The sequence below is a fragment of the Pan paniscus genome, chromosome 1, assembly GCF_029289425.2.
Source record: "Pan paniscus chromosome 1, NHGRI_mPanPan1-v2.0_pri, whole genome shotgun sequence".
Taxonomy (NCBI): Eukaryota; Metazoa; Chordata; class Mammalia; order Primates; family Hominidae; genus Pan; species Pan paniscus.
The window spans coordinates 36,699,586-36,726,543 of record NC_073249.2 but is presented as its reverse complement, the minus strand read 5'-3'; the positions used below and the strand labels follow the sequence as shown (position 1 = coordinate 36,726,543).

At 48.8% G+C, this 26,958-nt stretch overlaps 1 protein-coding gene and 1 non-coding gene across 2 annotated transcripts; one reads left to right on the top strand and one right to left on the bottom strand.

Annotated features, from left to right (window-relative positions):
• Window positions 1-11,615: 11,615 nt before the first annotated feature.
• Window positions 11,616-26,728, bottom strand: BATF3 (basic leucine zipper ATF-like transcription factor 3). Its single transcript, XM_008966798.4, has 3 exons — window positions 26,447-26,728; window positions 23,733-23,837; window positions 11,616-12,178 (listed from the first exon to the last, which is right to left on the bottom strand). Exons 1-3 carry the CDS (start codon window positions 26,522-26,524, stop codon window positions 11,990-11,992), a joined length of 372 nt encoding a protein of 123 aa, XP_008965046.1. The 5' UTR covers window positions 26,525-26,728; the 3' UTR covers window positions 11,616-11,989.
• LOC112438337 (U6 spliceosomal RNA) lies at window positions 17,438-17,541 on the top strand. Its single transcript, XR_003026783.1, has one exon. It is a non-coding gene; the product is annotated as a U6 spliceosomal RNA (small nuclear RNA).
• Window positions 26,729-26,958: the final 230 nt, after the last annotated feature.

Below are 26,958 nucleotides of genomic sequence, written 5' to 3'. Positions count from 1 at the left end.
TGTCCTGGCTCCTTTTGCTCAGCATAATACCACATCCATCCTCTCCTTCTTCCTTAGTAACTGCATCCTGGGCAATATCCCCAGCTGAAAGATTACGCTTCCCAGCCTTCCTTGCAGCTAGACGTAGCCATATGACAAAATGATGCCCAATGAAGCATACATAGAAAAGTCATGTGAGACTTCTGGAAAAGCTTCTGTAAAAGTGAGGAGCAGACACCCTTTTCTTTTTCTTCTCCTTTCTCTTGCTGTTGGCCTGGAATGTGGACCTGATGGATGGAGCTCTGGCAATCATCTTGGAGTATGAAGTGACCTTAAGGATGAACAGAAAAGAAAATGAGCCTGGGCCTTTAATGACACAGTGGAGCTGCTCCCAGCTTGGCTACCTTCCTCTTAGTCTGCTTTTATACAAAAATATATATATATCTTGTTTAAGCACAAATATTTTGAGTTTTTCTGCTGTTTGTTGCTAAAAGTAATTCTAATTGTTCCATAAGCCTTCTAGCACTATTGCATTTTTAAATTATGCATTTTTTGATCAAAAATTAAATTGTAATGTTAAAAAATAAAACTTTATACTAAGATCTGACAAAAACAGTTTAAGAAAAACATTACAGGCTGGGTGCAGTGGCTCACACCTGTAATCCCAACACTTTGGGAGGCTGAGGTGGGTGGATCACCTGAGGTCAGGAGTTCGAGACCAGCCTGGCCAACATGGCGAAACCCCGTCTCTACTAAAAACACAAAAATTAGCCAGGCGTGGTGGCGTGCACCTGTAATCCCAGCTACCCATGAGGCTGAGGCAGGAGAATTGCTGGAACCCAGGAGGCAGAGGCTGCCATGAGCCGAGATCGCACCACTGCACTCCAGCCTGGGCGTCAGAGCAAGACTCTGTCGAAAGAAGGAAGGGAAGGGAAGGGGAGGGGAGGGGAGGGGAGGGGAGGGGAATACAGACCAATATCCCTCATGAACATAGATGCAAAAATTCTCAGCAAAATATTGGCAAATTGAATCCTCAATATAAAAAATTAATATGCATGACCAAATGAAAGGTTGACTCAGCATTAAAAAATCAATGTCTATAGTCCCAGCTACTTGAAAGGCTGAGGCAGGAGGATCACTTGAGCCCAGGAATGTGAGGCTGTAGTGCACTCTGATCACACCTGTGAACTGCCACTGTATTCCAGCCCAGGCAACATAGCGAGACTTCATCTCAAAAAAAAAAAAAAAATCAATCAAGTATTAATAATTCTCCACAGAATAAAAGAGAAAATCAAATAACCATCTCAATTGATGCAGAAGAAGCATTTGACAAAACTAATATTCCTTTATGATAAAAATTCTCAGCAAACTAAGAATAGACAGGAACTTCTTCAACTTGACAAAGGGCGAATCTGAAAAAAACTACAACTAACAACATAATTGTGAAAGACTGAATGATTTCCCCTAAGACAGGGAACAATGAAAGGATAACTGCTCTGAACATATCTATGAAATATTGTGCTGGAGCCCCTAGCAATGTCTAAGGCAAGAAAAAGAAATAAAAGGCATAAAAGGTTGGAAAGAAAAAGTAAAACTTTCTCTAATTACAGGTAACATGATTGTCTACGTGGACAATCCTATGGAATCTAAAAAAAAAAAAAAAAAAAAATCCCAACCCTTCTAGAATTAATAAGTGAATTGAGCAAGGTTAAAGGATACCAGGGTGATATATAAAAATGAATATACTAGCAACAAAGAACTGAAGAATTAAAATTTTATAAATCCCATTTACAATAGCCTTGGAAAGCATGAAATATTTAGGCATACGTTTAATGAGTGATTTGTAAGACTTCTACACTGAAGATTATACAACATAACTGAGGCTGGGCATGGTGGCTCCTGTTGGTAATCACAGCACTTTGGGAGGCCAAGGTGGGCGGATGGCTTGAGCCCAGAAGTTCGAGACCAGCCTGGGTCTTGAACAAGGCGAAACCCCATCTCTATAAAAAATACAAAAATTAGCCAGGCATGGTGGTGCACGCCTGAAGTCCTAGCAACTCAGGTGGCTGAGGCGACAGAATCGCTTAAGCCTAGGAGATCATGCCACTGCACTCCACCCAGCCTGGGTGGTGGAGCAAGACCTTGTCTCAAAAAAAAAAAAAAAAAAAAAAAAATCACTGAGAAAAATTAAAGAATATTTAAATACATGAATAGATGTATTATCATCTATGAATAGTGAAGACTCACTATTAGCAGGATGTCAGTTTCCTCCACATTGATCTATAGATTCAGTACAATCCTATGTGAAAACAGCTGGAGTTTTTAGACATTGACGAGCTGATTCTGACATATAAATTTACATAGAATTTTAAAAATAATACAATGAATCTAAAATAGAAAAAAATAAGACCAAGATTGTGACAGAGACACACATGAGGTTCTACAATGGCACAGAGGAAGAAAGAATAGCTCTGATTAGGTGACTCGAGGGAAGCTCCTCAAAGGAGGTGACTGAACAGCGCCAGCATCTGGGTGCTCAGGTAAGCATCTGACTTTTGAAAAAAACTCCCTGCTTGGTCCTGGTTGAGAACTACGGGTTCAAACAAGGTGGTGCCTGTGGGGACAGAGACGGGAGAACAGATGGAAGACAGGATGGACATGAACACCAACTGGACTTGGTGGAAGAAAAAAATCCAATTAACTCTGGTTTCCATCTTGGGAAGCTGGGTGGATAATGATTTCATATTCCAGGATTTGGGAAATGGAAAGCAAATTAGTTTTATACATGGCAGTGGGGATGAGAGAGAGGTTGAGAGAAAAATGATCTCTATATGCCCTCCAGAGAGCTCAGAAACTCAGTCCTCCCAAGTGGGTCCAGCAGTGCAGAGAGCTGGAGACAGGCTGACCCCAGCTGCCCTTTAGGTTTTGCCTCCGTGGGGCAGACCCTGCTGCTGAGGAAGTTGTGCTCTGAGCATTAGCTGGACAGTTGCTGAATCTTAGGGCTCTGAGCTACTATAAAGCAATTTTCTCCATGGTTTCGTTGTTTAGCATGGACTTTGTTAGCCTCTAGACAATTGTCCCTTGGTTTAGAATGCCAGAACAAATTTGACCAGTGGAGTCCAGTTCCAGGATTCTACTCACATTGTTCCACTGACGAGATTTTAATAAAGGGATATTTCCAGGGATGAGAGCCAGGTTACGGAGCCGACCAGGGATGTGGAGGCACACAGGAGCTCTCCATAGTGGAAGCTATTACCACGTGGAGGCTGGAAGGGGCAGAGGGAGAGGATGGTATTACTGAGGCCCAGTGGAGATTACAGCCATGGAGGAGGAGCTGGGCCCCTGGAAGAATGCAGCCACTGCCAGGCCAAGCCTCTGAATCAAGAGGGCACAGACAAAAAATATCCTCTATCACCAGCCTCCTCACCCCTCAGTCTCCAACTGGTGCCTCCCACTGGCTAATGCCGATTGGAAGCCAGCAATCAGGGGAGCATGAGCAAAGAACGGTAGGGAAGGGACCAGGTGTGTGGGGTCAGGGGCAAGCAAGATACCAACACAGCCACACTGGAACACAGCCTGTGTAAAAGCAGGGGCATGGGTAACTCGGAGGAATGACAGAAAAACCATAGCACAGAAGTCAGGACTCTTGGATCCCTGCCCCAACGCACACTGAGCGTCCTGGGAGGCATGCTGCTGGCATCTTAGGCCTCGACTGCTTTGGCTGCAAAATGAGTAGGCTGGACCATTCAGTTGAGTGAACTTTGTGGCCTTCCACAGAGAGTTCTCTGACCCTGCTGTAAGTCAGCTGGCCCTCCCACCAAGCACAGACTGTGGCTCGACCCCAGGCAGAGAGGAGTAGTGCTGGGCGAGGGGAGTGCCGGGGAGGCCTGGGACTGGCCAGCATCTGGGACTAGAGCTGATGCTCCTCTTTTCCAGCAAACCCATGGGACATGCAGAGTCAACAAGGGACTTTTCTTAAACGTACTTTTCACGGTGGTGAGGTATATTCAAAAAGAAAGAAGAGTATTCATCTCCAGAGAGCAGCAGTTTCACAGACCCGTGTTGCTGTAGCTCCAAGTCCTGGTGCCCCCTGCTCAGTTCCTGATAACTGAAGATGAAACTTGAACAGCAAAAGGGAAGTTCTCCTGTCTCCTACAGGGTATCAAATCCTGTTTCTAGATGGTTTCAGTTCTTAAAGACACAGGATTCCATATTTTCTCACCCAATAAGCTGGAGGCAAAGAAGCTTCAGTGACCACCAACCACATTTGCACAGCCCTGGGGTGAAATGGGGCTGTACCGCAGAGCCTTTCTGGAATCCGGGTTTGAAAGGGGGTCCCAATATTTCCAACATGTGTCATCTTTCTCCTTATTAATGTAGAGAATTGGTCCAGGTAAGTGCACAGATTTGCTCAGTCAGCTCTGGGTCCCAGAGGGCCTCTTAGTTTTCTACAATTTTCTACCTTCCTAGTTTCTATAGGGTCAGATGCCTCATAGGAGCACATGCTACTGTTTTCTTTTGGAGGTGGGAAGGGCCTATTCACACTGGCTTCAAAGTTACTCACAGGTCAAGCTCAGGGAGTTGCTCGTTCCCTTACTGTGCCCATGAAGTGTCCCTGTCCTCTGGGAGGACAGACAGAGACTGGGATCTTGCTGCTTTCAAAGTGTTTGGTCACAAATACACGTTCAAATATGTGTTCTGCAGTTTATTTAAAGAGGATAAAGGAGGGAAACAAAAAAGACAAAGAGAAAAATAAGAAAAAGAAAAGGTGGAACAGGTGGTTAGCAAGGGTTCCCAAGCATGTGGAAATACATAGTAAAGAAAGAAGGTGATGCGTCCACTGAGGAAAAGGAAAGGGAAACGCTACCACAAAGATTTCACTGAGGCCCAAGGCGTTTTTCTCCTTGAAGTCAGACACCAGACACTGGAAGAGGTGGATACAAGATGCTGTGGCATCTTTCGCATCAGAACACAGTCATTTGTTTACTCATTTACTTAAATAAACAACAACAATATGGCCAGGTGCGGTGGCTCACGCCTGTAATCCCAGCACTTTGGGAGGCTGAGGCAAGTGGATCACCTGAGGTCAGAAGTTCAAGGCCTGCCTGACCAACATAGTGAAATCCCATCTCTACTAAAAATACAAAAATTAGCTGGGCATGGTGGCACGCACCTGTAATGGGAGGCTGAGGCAGGAGAATCACTTGAACCCAGGAGGCGGAGGTTGCAGTGAGCCAAGATCATGCCACAGCACTCCAGCCTGGTGACAGAGAGAGACTGTCTCAAAACAAGCCCCCCCCAAAAAAAAACAAAAACAAAACAAACAAACAAAAAAACCCAACCAACATAACGGGATGCATGCTGTGATTCAGAGTCAAGGCAAGCAAATGGGAAAAGCCTCTCATCAAATTTGTCAGAGATCACAGAAGTCTTCTGAGGAAGCGGTGTCTAGCTTGTGCCCTAAAGGTGCTTAGGAGTTGGAGAGAAATGACGGGGAGGAATAGCAGCTATGAGGGCCTAATTCAGGACAAGGCAGCCCACCCCCCACAGGACAGCAGAACAGGTGAGGTGGCTCGGGGACTCTCTGCTCCTTGGAAATTACACAGTCAATACATCATGCCCTGACTTTCTCAGTGTCTCTATGCACTTGGGGGTAAATAAACATCTTCCAAAAACACTAGCTTCATTTGACACTGTTTAAATATATTTTTTAAAAAGGCAAAATCATGTTCTTATTTATACATGAAATATGCAAGTGTTAAGGCTTTTATTTATTGGAAATCACTAATCAATGAGGGAGCCAAGTGGTTGTAACCAGTTCAAAAGATAATCTGAAAAACAGGCATGTTTCTGGATTTGGAATATCAATATGAATGTGCAAATGGAGGCAAACTGGTCTTTCCAAGGGAGAGGGAGGAGGAAAATAAATTGATCATCTATGGGCAGGACATAATTTGCATGTCTACAGATAATGACTTTGCATTGTTATGAATCAGCTACAATTGACAGAGTTGTCAAAGCTCAAAGACACTGCAAGACTCTTATCAGATAACCTGAGGGGTGTCCCCTAGACAATGCATAGTTTCCTCTTGCATATTTTCCCTACGTGGCCAGCCTGTCAAATTCTCTTGCTTTTTGTCTCCTCTGGCCAGGACCACGGGTGATTTGTGTACCCAACTCCTCTGTGCACACATGATAAATGAAGTAATCCTAAGCAAATATTAAGGACTTACACGGTAATGATGTTGAACAGATAGAAATGTGATAACTATATTTACAGCATTTAAATGAAATTAAAGTTAACAACGGAAGAGATTTGTGTCCTGGGTCTATTTCTGTCTCACATCTCCATTATCATCATCAACCTATTGTCACTTTCATCACTGTTATTACAAGGCCTTTCTTAAGCAACGTCTTTGCTGATTTATGGGAACTCCACATTTACAACAGGCAAACTGACCTAGATGATGAATTATAGGAGCAAAGAAAGTAGGTTATGTCCATGCTCTTAAATGGGGAAACAACAATGAGAAATTCATATCACAAATATGAAAGTGATTTTGTAGGGGTTGGAGTAGGGGTGAAGGCTTAACTGGGATGAAGACAACTAGGGAGGGAGTACCCATTCAGTCAGTCAGTCACACAGATTTTTTTTTTTTTTTTTTTTTTTTTTTAGTGCTTACCATGTGCTAGGCATGGTGCTAAGCAACCAGGCATATAGGAATGAATAAAACACTCTCTGACCTGTTGCTTAAAATCTTAGTAGGTATGTTCCCTGTTCAGACCGGATGGGGGAAAGCATTAGATTTCCTCTGACCAAAACAAGACAGGTCTGGAGGTGAGATTTCAGAAGTTGTATGATAAGGGGGCCCTTTAAGGTGTATGTGGGTGAGGGATGTGTCTTTCCCTTGTGTGTCTTGTTTCACCACGATGTACACAATGGGGACTTAAGCTTTCATTGTTTGAACAATAATTTGTAAATTAATAACTAATCAGTATTTTAATCATTTTTATATTATTAGTATTTATTTTTATAAAAATTATTAGTTTATTGATAGTAATATTTATAATTGCATAAATGATTAATAATATTTAAATATTTATAATTAATATGATTTATGATTTGCATAAATAATTTATTACTAATAAAGATTCGATATTCCAAATGGTTACAACTAATTTGCAAATTAGCTGTAACAATTAAAGAACTTCTGGGAGGTACTTTCATTTATTCTTTCCACTCTCAGCCTCAGGTTGTTGTCCGCCACTGGTGTTTCTCAAACTTTCTTGCTTTCTCAATTTCAGAAAGTACTGCCTGGTGAATTGAGCCTTCTCTGGGTTTGTGACATTCTGGAAGGTACTTTTTGGTCTTGCCATTAGCCTGAAGGAAAGCCTAAGGAAGCTCTGTGAAAGCTGAGGATGCTTGGAAAATGGTCCTTTCTCTCAGGCTTCTGGGCAACAGTAATGATTACACATTGTCCAAGAACCTGCCACCCCCAAGTTCAGACAACACCGGGGCCAATTCAGAGCACAGCAGAAGCTTATATCCTACACAAGGCAACTGAAAACTTAACCCAGTTCCAGATGAGTCTTGACTAAGAAATGAATAGATAAATAGCAGGTTATTAAGGGAAATCAGGGAAGTTCCAGAGCCCATCTCTGGCCTTTCAGGATGGTGTGGCAGAATGCAAACAATGGACTCTCCCTTGCACTTTCCCTCAGGGCTGTGGTTAGAATTCTGTGCTAGTAGCCTTCGTTCTGATCTGTGATGATATTTCTGGTCTTCTCAAGAATATCATACCAGAAAAAGGTGATGCTAGAACAGCCAAGAGAACAGGTGAGCTGTTTCAAGGGGCAGTTTGTCTTGAACACAGCCTTGGACTTAGGGTTCAAGCCCTTCAAGCATACCACGCCAAGAGCACTACCACTGCTAAATACAAACTTTTGGTGTGGGTCACGCTAATGGTGATGATGTCCGTGGTGGTGGTGTTGACCACACCTATCTCCTTTGTCTCACATAGATAGGGTGGGACGCTTTCATCAAGGTGGTCCATTTCCAAATGGGCACTCCAGAAAAGTTCCCTTGACTCCAAGCATACAACAGTTTCGAGATTTGGGCCTTGGTTGGCCACACCCTCAAACCTCAAATTATGCAGAATTATGGGGGTGTGAGGGAACTTCCCCCAGCACACCCTCCTGTGGATTCAGCAAAACCTTCCCAGGAGAAGGGATGATTTAGATTCAGAGAACAAGGATCCCCATTCCCTCCTTCCCTTTTCCAACCCTCTTTCCTTCTCTTCCTCCTCTCCATTCTTGCTTCTTTCTTTTTGCTCCCTGGCTCTCTTCTACAAGCCTCCTTCATGCAGCACGGATGACCCTGCCAGGACTTCCTGGACCTCAAGGGAGGGAAGGTGTGTCACTGAGAGCTGGGGCCTCCCTTTTTTTTTTTCTAGTTCTTGCTGGGGCAAAGCCCACAGCCCTGTGTCAGTAAATACCCCCCGGGTGGCGGAGACCCCAGCATTGGTGGGAAAGAAGAGAGGGGCTTTTGGGACTCTCGCTTTCCTGTCTGTTAAGAGTCATCACTCTTTACCAAGATTTGGGGTCAAAATTGGGTCCTGATTACTGAATGGAAACCCCAAGGTTCAAGGCTGGCTGGTGCAATACAGGGCGAGATTGCGGACAGGAAGTGGTGGGGCTGTGTGGGTGTGAAGGAAGGACTTCCTCCCTCTCTGACACTTTCTATGCCGAGGGGGCCTTTCTCAGGCTGCCTTCCTTCCTTCAACCCAGCAGGCAGCCGCTCTGAGACTTGAGATGCAGATGCCCAGCACAAGGCCTGGTGCCCAGCGGCAGTACGAATAGAACCACGCAAATCCAGTCCTCAGCACCTTGTGTACTACCCTAGTCCCTCCTGGAAGAATACAGCACCTTCTCAGGCTTATACTCTGCAGAACTTTTACTTTTTCAGGTAGGAGTAGCCCAGGGGACATTTGTTTTTCAGGACTCTGGTCCCATCTCCAGTTATCTCAGAGGGGACATGACCCTCAGCACCATGGGCTGCCTTAGTTTTGCTTCCCTGCTTCCAAATATATTGCTTTCACATTGAAAGTGGAGGCAGTCTTGATCCTCCCAAAATTCAAGCTCAACCTCAAGCTCAACACAGCAGCTAGGGAGGAGGACGCCTGATTCAGTGGCTAATTTGAATAAAGTTCTCGATCACAGATAAAGCAATTGACAAATTGCAGCAAAGTAGCTGGATCTGGGAGATATTTAGGAGACATAATGGACAGGACTGGGTAGATTAGCTTGGGAACACAGAGAAATCAATAGGTTTCTAGCCAGGTGGGTGATGGACCCTTGATTAAATAGGTAAAAACAGATTGAAAAGCATGTTTGAGGGGAAGATGATGAGACCATGAGTGTATCTTGTGCCACGTTGAGTCGTTGAGTGGAATGTGCCGGAAACATCCTCCGAGAGACACCTAACAGGCAGCTGGATGGATCCACAGGGCTGCCCGCTGGAGAGAGAACTGGGCTCTGGGTACAGATGGGAAAGTTACCAGCATAGAGACAGATGGTGGCTGAGAAGAAGCAGGTAGAGCAAAGAACAAAGGTAAAGGCCATTTTCATAGGCTGTTGGGAAGTAAAGGAAAATAAGACTTGAGATGTGACCATTAGATTTAGTGACCAGAGCTTACTGGTAAACTCCAAGGAGTCAGTTTCAGTGAGGGGGTGGGAGAAAAGGCTGGATCTTATGGTAGAGCCTGACAGATATTCACCAAACCCAATTCTTCCTCCCACTGAGCTCTTGGCTAAATTTCATTTCCTGACCTCCCTTGTAGCTGGATGGGGCCAGGTGACCGAGTTCTGGCCATTGAACTGTGGGGAAGTGATATACCGTCACCTCCAGGACATAGTCCTTTGCCTCATCCCCCATGGACCCTCTCCTCCCCAGCCTCCCGGCCAGAATAGAGGGGCTGGGGGATGGCAAGGCCTTGAGGGCGCACAGCAAATGGAAGCTAGGGGGCTAACGAGGATTATGATGTGGAGCCAGGGGATTACACCTGAGGTCAGGCTGAACAGGGCTTAAGGATAAGCAGGCCAACGGGGCCAGCAGGCCTGGACACCCTGAGTTAGCAGTGGAGTAGGGGAGCAGGCAGTAGAACAGCAACAACCACAAGGGTCGGAGCAGGTCAGCGGACAGTCAGGACAGCTGGATTTTGGAAGTCGGGTCAGCCAGAGTCCAGGTCCACAAGCCTGGAGAACTTGGAAATTCTGCAGGATCAGGCTGAGACTCCTGCAGGGCCACAAATTCCTGGAGTTGAAAGTCAGCAGCGGTAAAACTCCTGCATGTGCCAGGCACACACTGTATGTTCCTACTCACCACTGCAGAGACCCCTGGGATCCTGGCTCTAAGTCTACCATTACAGACAGGGTGCTCATCTGAACCGTGCAGATGGAAGGACAGGCCACATTTAGACACTACCTGAGCCGCACCCAGAGTACCTCCTTGTTACATCAGCCTGATTCAATTCATAGAGGATCAGGTGGGAGACCACCTGAGGTCTTAGCCTGGTTCTGCTGCTCACCCACAGGGGACCTTGAGCAAGTCTCTCCCCCTCGCTGCACCTGAGCCCCTTCTCTGCAAAGTGGAGGGGTCAGAATGGATGATTTTAATGTCTCTTGTTCTAAAACCTTGCATCATGCTTTCTGCCCCTGAACTCCCAGCAGGTATGAGTCCTGTTCTCTAACAGCAGCCTTCCAACACGTCCGACAAGGGCAAGTTTGCAGCCTTCAGCCCGTGAGTGTTAGAGACCAGGCAGGCCTCCAGTAGGAAGGGGAACTCTCCCTAGGAAAGGGGGTGTTGAGAGGAGTAGCCAAGAGTCAGCAAGTCCTTCACCCCTGGGAGGGGCTGCCTTCTATTTCTTTCTTGTTTTTTTACTTCTTTAACCATCTACATTTACAGCCAAGCACTTTCCTTTCTGTTCCCATTTCTTGTTCCCTTTATGATGGAATGGCTCCACCCTCCAGAACCACCTCTCTTCCAGGGAAAAAGAGAATTGGAGGATGGGGAGTGTCTTCCCAATTGGTTTTCCTTGCTGGGGCCAGCTTCTTCCTGGCTTGGTTCTGTTTTTCCCAAAAGACGAGAGTCGGGCAGACAGGGCTTTTTGAAAAGAAATTGCTCCTCTTCTCATCTACCCGAATATTTGCTTAAATAAGGAGACAAATTTCTCCACTCAATTGTGACTCAGACTAATACAAAGTTTCTCCCCTATCCTACACCTACTTATAGAACAAGAAGGTGGCCTCAGAGTGGACAGTGCAGTTGAGAAAACCAACCGGGAATAGAAAATCTCCCACGCCAGTCCAGCATGAGTGTGAAAGTTGGCCAAGGTGGAAGGCTGTGCAGAGCATGACAAACACACGGGTCACACCCAGCATGCAACTTTGTGACCCAGCTGGGTCAAAGACTTCTGAAGGCCTAGAAGTGGCAAGGAAGTCCCATTGGCTTATGCTCCACCACAGCCCCCTAAAGCCACCTCCCCTGTCTGCTGTGGATGTGGCTGTGGGAGAGTGGCCAGGCAGGGAGGCAAGACCCATGAGCCACAGAACACCCAGAGAAGACAGAAGACGACCTCTCCAGGAAAAGGAAGTGTATTGTGCCTGTAAATTCCCAGAACTGGAGAAGGGAGAGACAATAAGCATCTTTATTATCCAAATTCTAGAGGAAATGGCTCTGCATAACAGCAGAACCTACTAGCTGCCAGGGTGGATGAGAATTCACTCCTGAGGGTGGCCTCCATGCTGGATCTGCACAAGGGCTCTGTGAGTTTGGCGCCTGTTGGATGTCGGGCTGAGCCCAGTCTGCAGGGAACACAGCTGGCTGGTCCTGGAGCTCCCAGGAGGCAGCCTGGCCACAGGTGCCCCCTGTATACAATTGTGAAGGAAAAGCCTTCCTCCCAGGTATGAAAATGACCAAGGCTCCTTGCTGGGCAGAGGAGTGTCCCCGGCTTCATCGGGGCAAGCAGCCGGCCACAGGGTCCGGCCGGGGAGGCACTGGCACAAAGTTCATAGGGCAGAGCAGCAGCGGGCACATCTTCTCGTGCTCCTTCAGTGCCTCTGTCAGGTGCTTCAGCTCCTCCGTCAGCTTCCCGATCTCTCTCCGCAGCATGGTGTTTTCTTGCTCCAGGCTCTCATATTCCTGGGGGAGACAGAATGGGCAAAATCATTTCTGGTGCAGTGTTCCCTTCCTCCGTCCTCCTGTGCCGCGCTGTTCACCTCTTGCCCATGAAAGCTGTCTCATTACGCATGTCCCCTCCACTGCTCAGATATTCAGATATTTGTCTATTTGATGAGTGTCTCCCCCCTCCCACTGGGAAAAACAATTTATTGAGGTATAACTTACATAAAATAAAATGTATCTATTTTAAGTATGATCCAGTGAGTTTTGACAAATGTGTACACCTGTGTTGATCAATACACGGAACATTTCCATTACTCCAAAAAGTTCCCCATGCCCCTGTGCAGTTAGTCCCCCCAAATGCTGATGTGCTTTCCGAAGATCTCTATTGGGTTCACAGCTATACCCCCAGCACCTAGAACAGTACCTGGAACATAACAAATGTTTGTTGATTGCACTAACAAATGAATGAAAACATCCCTTGCCTTGGCTTTGCTCCAGCACTCACCTGTTCAGTTTCCTCTCCATCAGGGTTTACAGAGGCGTAGAACTGCAGGGTATCAGAGAGGTCCCTTAGCCCAATCCACACAATGTAGAAACCATCCATATCCAACTTGTTCTGGGCACTCCTGCCCTCAATGGACAGACTGTCATTTCTGGGCTGCTCTACTAGACAAATCCTCTTTGTTGGGCATGGTGACTCCTGCCTGTAATCTCAGCACTTTGGGAGGTCAAGGTGGGAGGATCACTTAAGGCCAGGAGTTTGAGACCAGCCTGGGCAACACAGTGGGACCCCATCTCTAAAAAAATTTGTTTTAACTAGCCAGGCGTGGTGATGCACACCTATAGTCCCAGGTACTCAAGAGGCGCTGCCAGGAGGATTGCTTGAGCCCAGGATTTTGAGGCTGCAATAAGCCATGATTACAGCACTGCACTCCAGCCTGGGTAACAGAGAAAGATCCCAACTCAAAAAAACAAAAAGAGGAAGAAGGAAGGAAGGAAGAAAGGAAGGAAGGAAGGAAGGAAGGAAGGAAGGAGAGAGAGAGAAAGAGAAAGAGAGAAAAGAAAAAAGAAAAGAAAAACTCTTCTTTGTACTGATCCAAACGCTCTCACTTTCAAATGTACCTGTTGGGTTTGGTTCCATTTAATAGAACCACATCTAGTAGATCCAATGCTTTTTTCAATATCGCAGTTCTTGAAATGTTAGGATACAGCATCTCAGGTCCTCTGAGTTCCTTGCATCAGGCTCTTCTTTGCCGTTCTGGGGACCCTCACCAACACACACTCCAATTTACCAGAATATCTCAGAAAATGTTGCTCCCAGGATGCAATGCATGGTTCTGGAGACCATGCCAAGGGCAAATGTGTGGCAGTGACCTCTCCTGTGCTGGGCCCAAGCCGCTGAGGATTCTCCCTGAGCCTGCAGAGAAATGCAAGCTTTATCTGCATGTGCTGCTTCTCCGTCTGTCCTTGGATGATGATGGATGCTATGGGGCTTAAGGGTAGGATTTTACATCCATCTCCACTGAATTTCATTCCTTATTTGGACATCTTCCAGACCAGCAAAATTGCAAAATCTTTTGGAATCTCAATTGCATCGTCTCATGAATGGTGACAGCACACAGCTTTAAGCCATCCACTAACTTAACACACAGGTCTTCCTTTTCTTCATCCAAGTCATTAATAAGTTCTACAAAAAATAGCCAATGGCAGAGCTCTACGGCATGCCAATAGAGACCCTCTCTAGGCTGGCAATCTCATTTAAATCTTGCTGAAATGTTTTCGTTCATTTCTAGTTTATAGTAAGGCTTTGTTGTACCATGCACATCATGCATTTCCCAAGCTCAGGGCCCAATTGCGTTACTCATCACACTTTCTCTCTGACTAGTAATTTTAAGGGAGTATCACTAAAGAAATGTGATCTTATAGCCCCCAAAGACACATGCAAATTCTCAACCCTGCCCCTTTGCTCTTGCAGTTATCCTCAACTGGACTGCCTTCCTCCTTTTCTGCATGGGTCCAGCTCAAGCCCACCACCTCCAGGAAGGCTTCCCTGACCACAGCACCTACAGGAACCACATCTTTTATTATGTGTTCTATTCTATTTTGTATCATACTCAATTTCACTCATATTAAGTAATGTCTCCCCCCAAAGATCAGAAATGTAAAGGACCTAGGAACTTCTGCTACTCCTCTCCTCTACCCCCTGCCTGATGCGCCACAGCACCAGCACCTACATGCTCAGTGATTCCTCAGCCCTCATCCTCTGTTTCTTCTTTAACCCCATCCTTTCCTTTCAGAAGGGACTCTCAGCATCTTCCTCCCTTTAAGAACCAAGGGGTCTGGCGGGGCTGCCTGTAGGGTCTATCTGAGCCATTCCCCAGGCAGGCTCCCAGGGTGGTCTGGAGCACTCTCCAGGGCAGCAAGCTGTTCTGGGGCCATGTGGCTTCACCAGTACACCAGCCCCATTCTGCCTCCATCCTCCTCCCTGCCTCCCACTCCCAAGCCTTCATGCCCTCCTTTGACCTCTGACAAGCTCTAGTTCTGGAGTGAGAATTCTGTCTACAAATCCAGCCGAAAGCTCTCCGTGGGCAAGGGGAGAGTCTGGATGGGAGGATGGGATGGAAGCCGAGGCGTCAAGGGAATCTTGCAGGCAGCAGAGGGATGAGAAAAGCTGCAGCACACACACACGTCTGCAAACACACGCTCACACGCTCTCATACACATTCACACACTCTTACACACATACACATATACACACACACACGTCCGCAAACACACTCACACACTCTCATACACAGCCCGACACACACACTCTCACACACATACACACTCTCACACACACACACTCATACACAACCACAGACACACACACAGATACACAGTCACACACACATCTGCAAACACACTCTCATACCCAGCCACAGACAGACACTCACACACATACACACTCAACACACAGTCACACATACACTCTCACAGTCACACACATACAGTCATACACACATACATACACCTCGCACAGTCACACACACTCACAAAAACTCAGACTCACATGCACACTCCCCACATTCACTTTCACATACACACTCACACACACACACTCCACCCTGCAGCTGGAAATGCCCTTGACTTTCAAGTAAAATGGAGAGTACATTTGAATAGTTCCAACGTGCTAACATTTTAAGTAGATTCCAAAGGACAAGAAGCCCTCTTCCTATGGTAGAATATTCCAAGCTGCCTTTCTACATATACTGAATTCCGCAGCAAGACGCTCTGAGCTTCCCAGTTTTGTCTCTGGAAGCCGTGCGCAGCCCTGTGGCCTGAGGCTTCCCTGACGTCCACTGCCCTCCTCCAACCCATGCTCAGAGTCTTCAGAGCCGCCCGACAGGTGCCCCACGGGCCCCTCATCTGCCTTCTTCATAAGGACTTTCTCTTCTAGGATTTAAGCATTACTCATAAACCCGCTGAGGGACTTTTATTGAGCTGAGGGAATAACAAGAAGAGAAGAAGTCAAAATCTTTAGGTGAGACGAGCCCTCTGAAAATAAAAAGAGGAGCTGGGAGGGAAGAAAGAAGAGGCCAGAGAACACCGAATAGCAGCAAAGGGGGAAGAAATGAAACCCACCTCACACCCAGAAGAAATTCCCGGAGTAAACGCAAACAAAAAGCAAGCAAAGAACATTAAATCCTTCATTATTTCCAAAAATATGACCCCTCTAGCTCGAATTCTGCCAAGTTCCAAATCCTTTGCCATGGGAGGGTTTGAGGTTGCTGTGCTCCCTCTCTGGGTATTTGTCGGGACAGTTTCAAAGCAGACACCTAAAAATTAGAGGTGGTGAAATCACTGTGGATCCCAGCTCTGCCTCAGAAATTAAGCTGCCTAAGGCAGTGGATCTCAAGTAGGGCAATTGTGGCAGTCTGCAGGGGACACTGGCAGTGTATGGAGACAGTTTGGGTTATCGCAGCTGGTCGGGGGTGCTACTACATCATGTGGCTAGAGGCCAGGGATGCTGCTCAACATCCAGCAGCACACAAGACAGGCCCCCAACAACAAGGAATTATGCTGCCCCATGCATAAACAGTGTTGAGGCTGAGAAACCCTGTTCTGGGCATCTAGGAGCAGGTGACTGGGATCAACGGGCTGCCTAGGGATATGCAGGGTCCAGGGTGCCTCTGAGGCTGAAGACAGGATCAAGGACTGGTAAAGAAGTGGGTACCAGGGACCAGATATGACAACTAAGGTGAGAAAGAAAGAAGTAGGAACAGGCTAACAGGAGGCCATAGCCACACACAGACCCCATTTCACAAGTTAGAAAACTGAAGCTCTGAGAGGTACAGTGACTTTTCCAAGGTCACATAGACTTGGGATCTGACTCCTAACTTCAAGGTCAACTGCAACTCTCTTGTAGCATCAACAATTCTGCTTTTAGTTAGCAGTGCCTGGGTCCAGATTTCCCCATGATGGTTACCAGAAGTAAGAGGCCATAAGATCTCAGGACTTCAGAATAAGTCTACTCCCAAGCCTTCACTGATGCACTTCCCAGCAGAAAAATTGTGTTACCAGCAAGGGCTGTACAAATGAGTGCCACAATCAGTTTCTAAGCCACATGGGTGCTGCCATGAAGATCTCTCTTAGAACATGCAATATCTGAAAAAACCATGGCGACACATACCACAATCACATTGCCCAAGTCATTTGTCAGTTTGTGACATTTGGGGCTCCTGAGGATGGCACTGCTGCTTTCCTTTTGTGACTCAAAATTCTTTCTCAGTCTTACACCTTTGGGGTGCCTGGTCGAACCAGCCTGACCCACTTCTGAGCCACCTTTCAGCCTGGGTGAGACGAGACGAGACCCTGACTGTTCACTTTGGTTCTCATTTGTCAGTGTGGACTTTGGCACACGCCTAGTGTTCAGAGATGAATGCAGGTCGAAATCCCCACGGGAGGTGTGAGCGGGTTGAAGGGATGATTTGAAAGCCCACAGTGAACTCTGAGGTCTACAGACACATGTTAAGAACTGCTTCGCATCACCGTAGTCCAACTGCCAGCAACCACTGCCCAGAAAACTCTGCCTGAAGGGGAACCCCAGCCCCTGCCTCTCTGGCTTGGCCTGTGCAGCCTCTTCCCCCATTCTCCCCTCCACAGAGGTCTCGCCTTGACGGACACTCCTAGGACTTTGGAGATGGAGAACAAGGAGGGGAGGGAGGTGGCCGAAAAACTCCTAAGAGCTGCAGCTGGGGCAAGTTTCTCAGGGTGTTGGAGGCAACAGAGGCTCAAGTACTCACTTCAGCAGCACATACATTAAAATTGGAATGATACAGGGATTAACATGGCCCCTGAGCAAGGATAATATGCAAATTCATAAAGTGTTCCATATTTTTTAAAAAACCCAGGAAGACGAAAGAGCAAAAAAAAACCCCAAAAAACCAGAGGCTCAAGTATAGGTAGAGTATGTGAGTGAGGTGAGGAGAGAAAAGTGGAAACTCTTGTTGCCCAGGCTGGAGTGCAGTGGCGCGATCTTGGCTCACTGCAACCTCCACCTCCCAGGTTCAAGCGATTCTCCTGCCTCAGCCTCCCGAGTAGTTGGAACTACAGGCGCATGCCACCACACCTGGCTAATTTTTGTATTTTTAGTGGAGATGGGGTTTCGCCATGTTGGCCAGGCTGGTCTTGAACTCCTGGCCTCAAGTGATCCACCCGCCTCAGCCTCCCAAAGTGCTGGGATTATAGGCACAAGCCACTGTGCCTGACCAAAAAGTGGAAACTTTAAACGAGTTTGCTCCAAATATCCCCCCTCAGGATATGCAAGAAATGCAAGTAAAGGAGCTCCTAACCGCGAGGGATCCGCCAGCCTCGGCCTCCCGAGGTGCCGGGATTGCAGACAGAGTCTCGTTCACTCAGTGCTCAATGGTGCCCAGGCTGGAGTGCAGTGGCGTGATCTCGGCTCGCTACAACCTCCACCTCCCAGCCGCCTGCCTTGGCCTCCCAAAATGCCGAGATTGCAGCCTCTGCCCGGCCGCCACCCCGTCTGGGAAGTGAGGAGCGTCTCTGCCTGGCCGCCCATCGTCTGGGATGTGAGGAGCCCCTCTGCCTGGCTGCCCAGTCTGGAAAGTGAGGAGCGTCTGTGCCCGGCCGCCATCCCACCTAGGAAGTGAGGAGCGCCTCTTCCTGGCCGCCATCACATCTAGGAAGTGAGGAGCGTCTCTGCCCGGCCGCCCATCGTCTGAGATGTGGGGACCGCCTCTGCCCTGCCACCCCGGCTGGGATTGAGGAGCGCCTCTGCCCGGCCGCAACCCCGTCTGGGAGGTGAGGAGCGTCTCTGCCCGGCCGCCCCGTCTGAGAAGTGAGGAGCCCCTCCGCCCGGCAGCCGCCCCGTCTGAGAAGTGAGGAGCCCCTCCGCCCGGCAGCCACCCCGTCTGGGAAGTGAGGAGCCCCTCCGCCCGGCAGCCACCCCGTCCGGGAGGGAGGTGGGGGGGTCAGCCCCCCGCCAGGCCAGCCACCCCATCCGGGAGGGAGTTGGGGGTTCAGCCCTCCGCCCGGCCAGCCGCCCCGTCCGGGAGGGAGGTGGGGGGGTCAGCCCCCCGCCCGGCCGCCCATACTGGGAAGTGAGGAGCCCCTCTGCCTGGCCAGCCGCCCCGTCTGGGAGGGAGGTGGGGGGGTCAGCCCCCCGCCAGGCCAGCCTCCCCGTCTGGGAGGTGAGGGGCGCCTCTGCCCGGCCGCCCCTACTGGGAAGTGAGAAGCCCCTCTGCCCGGCCAGCCACCCCGTCCGGGAGGGAGGTGGGGGGGTCAGCCCCCCGCCCGGCCAGCCGCCTCGTCCGGGAGGGAGGTGGGGGGGGTCAGCCGCCCCGCCCGGCCAGCTGCCCCGTCCGGGAGGTGAGGGGCGCCTCTGCCCGGCCGCCCCTACTGGGAAGTGAGGAGCCCCTCTGCCAGGCCACGACCCCGTCTGGGAGGTGTACCCAACAGCTCATTGAGAACGGGCCATGATGACAATGGCGGTTTTGTGGAATGGAAAGGGGGGAAAGGTGGGGAAAAGATTGAGAAATCGGATGGTTGCCGTGTCTGTGTAGAAAGAAGTATACATGGGAGACTTTTCATTTTCTTCTGTTCTAAGAAAAATTCTTCTGCCTTGGGATCCTGTTGATCTGTGACCTTACCCCCAACCCTGTGCTCTCTGAAACATGTGCTGTGTCCACTCAGGGTTAAATGGATTAAGGGCGGTGCAAGATGTGCTTTGTTAAACAGATGTTTGAAGGCAGCTTGCTCGTTAAGAGTCGTCACCACTCCCTAATCTCAAGTACCCAGGGACACAAACACTGCGGAAGGCCGCAGGGTCCTCTGCCTAGGAAAACCAGAGACCTTTGTTCACTTGTTTATCTGCTGACCTTCCCTCCACTATTGTCCTATGACCCTGCCAAATCCCCCTCTGCGAGAAACACCCAAGAATGATCAATAAAAAATAAAAATAAAAATAAAAAATAAATAAATAAAAAGAAATGCAAGTAAAGAGCTTGAGTTACTTTGAGATATTCGGGAATGCAATCCCTGCAGTGTGGGATAGAGGAATACATGAAGAAAGCCCTTTGATGCGCTACAGTCTCCAGGGAGCAGCAGGCAGTGGCTGTCAGTGGCTGTTTTCTGGGCCCTCTCGTGTCTCCCAATGAGCTGGCCTCACTCCAGATTTGAGGAGGAGGTTCCTATGCATGGTGTCCCCATCCTAGATTGGCCTGGGAGGTCCAGGGGTCCCAAGGGGCTTTCTGTCATGGCCCGCAGTAGTGTGCAAGGCACTCTGCTCAACTCACTGGAGCTTGACAAAAGGGTTCTTTACACCATTTTTAAACCAGATACCTTGCCTCCAATAGTAGATTTAGTCATCCAATGATACCCACAGCTACAATGCCCTCCTGGAAGGAACAGGGAAGGGATTACTCACGTGGTGAGTAATGATTTGGTTCAGAGATGATGTTCCTTTGGTTCTGCAGAAGGTTTGGGATATATTTCCATTTTCCTAAGCCAGTCGTCTGCTTCCTCACCCGCTTGTGACCAACAACACTTGTGTGGAGCTAGTGAGGCTAAGGTGAGGGCTACAGCTCTGGGGTCTGTATACAGGTGGAGCCGCTGTCCTGGCCTCTTTGACCCTGTGATTCTCAATAAAGCTGGTCTTGCTGAGGTGATCTGCCAGTGGTGAGTAATCCTGACCCATTCCTTCAGCCCCACAGAGAGAGAGGAGAAGGGGGTGCTCTTCCGTGGAGTGTCTGGGCTTCAGATCAACCCACCCCATTTCTGAAAAGGGCAGCTGGCATGACTGTCATGCAACACAGTCTCTGGGTTGGAGAGCAGGCCAGGGACCCTACAGAAGAGGTCTCCACCCCACAGTTCCAAGAGAGGTCAGATAGGGGTAAACGTGGCACCACTCTGAAGTTCCCAGGCACCTGGTTCACTCAGTTGTCAAATGCAGCAGTGACAGAAAGTGCGAGAGAGCCAACGCTTCATACAGGTACTTTTTTGATATTGTAGTAAAATTCCGTGAGTATTTACATTACCTTCTGTGCTAGGCAGCATAATCGATTCACTCCTCACAGAAGTTTACATTCTAATCTCTTGAACCTGCGATTATGTCACCTTACATAGCAAAAGGGACTATGCGGATGTGATTAAGAAGCGTGAGATGGGGAGACTATCAACGGAAACAGCACCAGAGTAACGCAGCCTGAGAAAAACGCAACCGGCCATTGCTGGCTCAAGGAGACTACAAGCCCGGGAACACTGAAGCCTCTGGAAGCTGGGAAAAGCAAGAAAACGAATCTTCTCCAGAACCTCCAGAAGGAAGGCAGCCCTGCTGCCATCTTCATTTTGACCCAATATGACCCACTTCTGATGTGTGACTGCCAAAGCTGTAAGATAGTAAATTTGTGTTGTTTTAAGCCACCAAATGTGTGAGAGTTTGTTTCAGCAGCAGTAGGAAATTAACATCCTTTCCTTGGGAAATTCTAGGCTTCCCACCGACAGGCAAGGCATGAGATCTTCCTCCTCTCTTTGTGACCCAATGGCAATGCCTTGGTATTTGTGAAATGGATCTACTCGACTGTGCTCCATGAAAGATCTTGTCCAAGATATTGTCCTCCAGATACATATTCAGTCCAGATTTACAACTGATGTTTTTAAAACTACTTTTTAAAAATATTAATGTACCTGGCTGGGACTAGGAGCTTCTTCAGGAGTAATGCCTCGGCCATCCAGCAGCACATGTGGTCTGAATACAGGGCCATGCACTAACTGGGAGCCACAGGTCCCCTCTGGGGGCTATTTTGGTAACATGACGCTAGAACCACAATTGCTTCAGGAGCAAGGGGGAAGAAAGAAAGGAGGCAAAGGGCATTGCCGTTCTTCTGTGGAAATTCTTCAGAACAAAGGCTGGGAGGGACCTTCTGTGACACTAGTCTAGAGACCTCAGTCTCTTTCTAGGGCCCAGCCTTCTTACTTCTAGGAAAGAATCTGACATTTATGATTTATGCCACACTGTGAATTTATATCGGAAGGTCACCTCTCTGTGGAGTATGTGCATTCTAAATTTGTTCTCTGTTCATTGTTAGAGTTTTAAGATTGCCCTTTTCCTCTCCTCTCCCCAACACACCTCAGAGTTTCCATGTTGCCAGTGCCCCAGAATGGCCTTGCTGAGACGAGCATGGCAGGAGACCTGGCACAATGCCTCATGCCTGTAATTCCAACACTTTGCAGGGCCAAGGCAGGTGGATCACTTGAGTCCAGGAGATTGAAACTACTCTGGGCAACATGGCAAAACCCCACCTCTACAAAACTACAAAAATGGCCAGGCGCAGTGGCTCACACCTGTAATCCCAACACTTGGGAGGCCGAGGCGGGTGAATCACGAGGTGAGGAGTTCGAGACCAGCGTGGCCAACATGGTGAAACCCCATCTCTACTAAAAATACGAAAAATTAGGTGGGTGTAGTGGCGGGCGCCTGTAGTTCCAGCTACTCAGGAGGCTAAGGCAGGAGAATCGCTAGAACCCAGGAGGCGGAGGTTGCAGTGAGCTGAGATCATGCCACTGCACTGCAGCCTGGGCAAACAGAGACTCTGTCTCAAAAAAAAAAAACAAAAACAAAACAAAACAAAAAAACCTACAAAAATAAGGGCTGAGGGGATGAGGTGGGAAGATTGCTTGAGCCTGGGAGGTGGAGGCTGCAGTGAGCCATGATCATGCCATCACACTCCAGCCTGGGCAACAGAGCAAGATCCCGTCTCAAAAAGACAAGAAAGTATGGCAGGAGAGAGCTAAACTAAAATCTTTAATTACGCGCACCAACCCCGAGAAAGACAAGAACATGGAATGGTGGCCCATTCCTCAGATAGATCCTTGGATGCTTTCAAGGCCAGTTCCTGGTATGGAGCAGCTCCACGTCCCAACTGCAGGATTATGCAGGTGTATGCATGAGGGCGGAGGGAAAAGGAATGGCTTAGGATAAATCCTAGGCTTCTGATTTGAGTGATGAGAAAGATGGTTCGCTCCATTAACTGCAGTTTGAAGACAATGAGAAGAGAAAGTCTCAGGGTAAACGGACAATAACACTCTTTTATGGATGTGGTACATCACAGGAGCCTGCAGTGGACCCATGGAGAAACAGCTCAGCAGATGCTGAAGCTATGGGGTCTAGGGTCCAGGACAGAGGGCCTGCCTGGAGTAATCAATGTTGGGAGCTGATGCTGGGAGAACAGATTAATAGATTAAGTCTTCCAGGGTGAGAAAAAAAAAAGGGCAGAGTTTGAAACACTGGTCACCACCAACATTTAAGCAAATAGAGGGTCGAAGGCTAACAAAGAAATAGAGAAAAAAATTGGTGAAGAGGGTCAGGAAAACTAGGAAATGTGGTCTTTTAGAAGCAAAAGAGGGGAAAGCTTTAAGAAGAGATGGGTCCAAAGTGTCGAATGTTCTAACAAGGTAAAGGATGATGAGACCAGAAAGAGAGTCCTGGATAAGGCAGTGCCAGGGCACTGATGGCTGCAATGGGAGCAGTTTCTGTAGGGTGTGTGTGTGTGTGTGTGTACACACACACATTGGGTACATGTGTGGATGTGTGTGTTTGTTTGTGTGTATATATATGTGTGTTGAGTGGAAAGGGGGTAGCAGAAATTAAATCACAGAGGATTGGGGAATAACCAGGAACCAGGGACACAGAGACAACAGGTGTAACTACTCTTTTTTAAGAAGCAAAGATGTTAGCGGATTACTTTGGAGGGAAACAAAACAAAACAAGAAGCAAGGACGTGAGGGAAGAAAAGAAACGGAGCAAGAACTTGAAAGGGAATCAGGGTCCAGAAGAGGCTCTGTTTTGTTTTATAATGAAAGAAACTTGAGCATGAGAAGCACTCAGTGGATGAGGGAGAAATGAACATGTCCGTGAGCAAACAGTGAGAACACTGGGCTGGAAGGACCTGGCAGAAATTAGATATGAGTGTTGCTGAAATCGTGATAAAGAGAACAGTCATCACCCCCACTCCCGTGCAAGGCAGAGGCTGTGTGGCTCTAAGGTGGCTTGCCCCTACCACGGTCTCACCTCATGGAGCTTGTCAGCCTTCTGGGTCTGCTTCTTCCGACTTCTCTGAGCAGCAACTCGGTTTTTTTCTCTCCTTCGGACCTTCCTGTCATCATCCTCAGGGCTCTGGGGAAAAACATTGGGTGGGTGTGATGTCGTGGCCCCTCGCCTTACCCTTTTCTGCCCTGTCTCATCACTCAGCGTTGTTCACTGAGCTTCATCATTTGCTTTGCAGTAGACAGCACCACTAGTTGCTATACCAATGGGCTCACAACAGCCCCTTGCCCAGGAGCACTCACCATGTGAGTGTGTGAAGTGTGTGGTGTGACTGCCGTTTAAAAGATGAGGAATAAGAAACTCAGAGAGGTTAAGGACCTTGCTCCAGGTATTACAGCCACTAAGTGGGTGAGTGGGAAGTGGAACTCAGGTCTGTTGGTCTCCAAATCAACGTTCATAAACCTCTAGCCCACAGGGCGTGTGCCTGGAAGAGCTGTGGTGTCAATGTCATCCATCTGAGACTGGAAAGCTGGGTGGGGGTGGGGTGGGGGGCGGTGGAGAGATCTGCTATCTGGAACTTGCTGTTTGCCAGTCCTTATACCACCACACATGAAAGGTACTTTTGATACTGCATGCAAATCATGATTACACTTACAACTAATTGCAGCCACATAACTCTACCAACACACCAAATGATCTTAAACCCCACTGACAGTGTACTCATTTGAACAATGCTTGGCTGACATTTTGTTTCAGAAGTCAGCAAATTTTTTATGTGTCTTGAAAGCTGTTAGCTATATGTAAGATTTAACCAAATTCAGTCAAATCCCTCAATAGTGATCATGAAACAGGCAGGCGGAAAAATGCACCGACCATGGTAAAAACACTTCAATCAGCTATAGAAAACATGAAAAAGGAGAGCAGTATTTGCTTTCTAGAACCCCATGAGAAGACACCACCAAGCGGGAAAAATACCACACTTACAGAGTTTAAGAGCCAAGAGGTACAAACAAGGAAAACTACTCAGTTATTAATATTCACGGAATGCAAATATTAATAACACAAAAAAGGATATTTTCAGTTATCATTTGATCTCATCTTGTATTCCACATAAGACACACATCTTCCCAAGTTACTGCAGGTAGGAAGTTTCAGATATGCAAGAATATAAAGGCATAAAAAGGAGAGGAATAAATAACATACATAGCAAATAGAAGCTTAAGGGAACAAAGTATGATAATACAGTCTTCTAGAGAGGCAAAGAAGTCTTGATAAACAAAACCAGAACATTACAGGGGAACATGTGGTTAGAAGACAGCTCTTTAGCTTTAGAATCACACAGATCCTAGTTTTGTATCTTAGTGTCAACATGGCCTTGTGTAAATGGTTTAAATTCTCTAAATTTTCCGTTTTCTCATTTATTGTAAGCATAATTCATTCATTCTTTCAATATGTATTAACTGAGCACCTACCATGTGCCAGACACTGTTCTAGACACTGGGGATACAAGCCCTAAACAAAGGGTCAGTGAACTCTGCAGACTTGGTGCTAACAGCCTAATGCTTAGGATTGGGATGCGATGAAATGAGATTTTGTCCTAAAGCTCCCAGCACACAGTATGCCCTCAAGAAGTTACCTGCCTTTGTTGAAGTTGCTACTTTAAAAAAAAATGTATTCTGCATAGTGCTTTTCATGCCTCTTTGCTCTCTGTAATCAAAAAGTCACTAGCACAAGAAAGCAGCCTGCATACTGCCCTCGGGGAGCTGACTCTAAACTGGACTCATCACCATGATCACACCTGCCAACCCAGTAGAAACATTTAATCAAGGCAGAAAGAGGTGAGCGAAAGTTAGAGATAGTATTATGTTATTAACCATATCTGATTCAGTCTCAAAAATCCTGAGAGGTTGATGTTACTATATTCATTTTACAGATGGGGAAATGGACGGTCCGAGAGGTTAAACAAATTGCTCAAGGCTGCTCAGCCTGTGTGTGGCAAAGCCCAGGCCCAAACTCAGATCTCTGTGACACTCCAGCGACACCTGATGACGTGCCGGGCGCTGAATTGGGAAGGTGGGGAGTAAGGATGAAAAGACCCAGTCTTCGTCGTAAGGCAGGTGGCCAAGACCCAGGCAAAGTTTCCAGACGGCCGTCCCTGTGGCCAACCTGGTCTCTTTCCTGACTGCGCCGCCGTAAACGTTGCTAGGGGACAGCGAACTGGGAAGGGGCCAAGGGTTTCCACCAGCTGGGGGCGGAGTCGGCCCTTTGTGGGTTCCCCCCGCCCAGGCTGACTAGTCCGGCGTTCTCCATTCCCGCGGCAGCACCCCCCCAACCCGGGGGAATCCTGGAGGGGCTACAGGCGCGGGTGGTGGGGTGGCAGTCGCTGGCTGCGCCAGGATGGGGCGGCCCTCAGGGCAGTGCGGAGCCCACGTGCCGGGGAGCACCGGCCATGCCCGGCCAAGCCAGGCGTCGGCGCCCTCGGGCTTCTTCCCCCAGAGGGCGCAGGAGCTGGCTCAGGAGCCATTCCAGGCGCCGCGGACACTGTGCGGACGCCAGGGTCCCTGGATCGCCCCCACCCCCCAACATCCCTACGCCCCCACCTCTACTTGTCTCCGGCCGCACCGCCACCTCTGCACCTCCGCAGTCACCACCACGGAACTCCAGCACCCACCTCCTCGCCCCCCGCGGCGCGCCGGTCCCCGCACCCCACGGCCCTCCCTGAGCCTCTCGCCCTCTACCTGCGGCTGCGGCTGGTTCCCGGGCGCCGCGACGCTCCTCTGCAGGACGCTGCCGGCGGCCGGGAGCCCTTGCGACATGCCGGGCGCTCCTCTGGCCCGGCCCGCCCCGCCCCGCCCGCGCGCCCTGCCCGTGGGGCTGCCTACGGGCGCTGTCCCGCCGCCGACATCCTCGTGCCGCACCCACGGCCTCGCGCCGGCCCCGCCCCCTCAGGCTTCCCGCTCTCCCCGCTACTCCACGCGTCGGCCCGGTGTCCCCGCGCGCCAGTCCCGGCAGCCGTCCTTCCCGTCCCACGTCTGCCCCGCCCTCCTTCTCCCACCCCCGCCTCGTTTCCTCCTCTGCCCGCCCTCTCTCCGCACCTCGGGGTCCCAAATCCCACCCCTGCCGCGGCTTTCCGCCGGCGCCCCGCGCTTCGTGGAAGTCACGTGGTGGCTCTGAAACCCCGGAGGGAACGCGAAGCCCACCCACGCGAGGCGACGCCCGGGGGGGTGGGGACCAGGGGGGCGCCATGCAG

What these genes read in the sequence shown, in the direction of transcription:
- BATF3 (XM_008966798.4), bottom strand. Translation starts at nt 26,524, where the DNA reads ATGTCGCAAGGGCTCCCGGCCGCCGGCAGCGTCCTGCAGAGGAGCGTC. An exon ending in GGAACCAGCCGCAGCCGCAG is followed by an intron (nt 23,838 to 26,446) that starts GTAGAGGGCGAG and finishes GTTTTTCCCCAG; the next exon opens with AGCCCTGAGGATGATGACAG. An exon ending in AGGCTGACAAGCTCCATGAG is followed by an intron (nt 12,179 to 23,732) that starts GTGAGACCGTGG and finishes TGTCTCCCCCAG; the next exon opens with GAATATGAGAGCCTGGAGCA.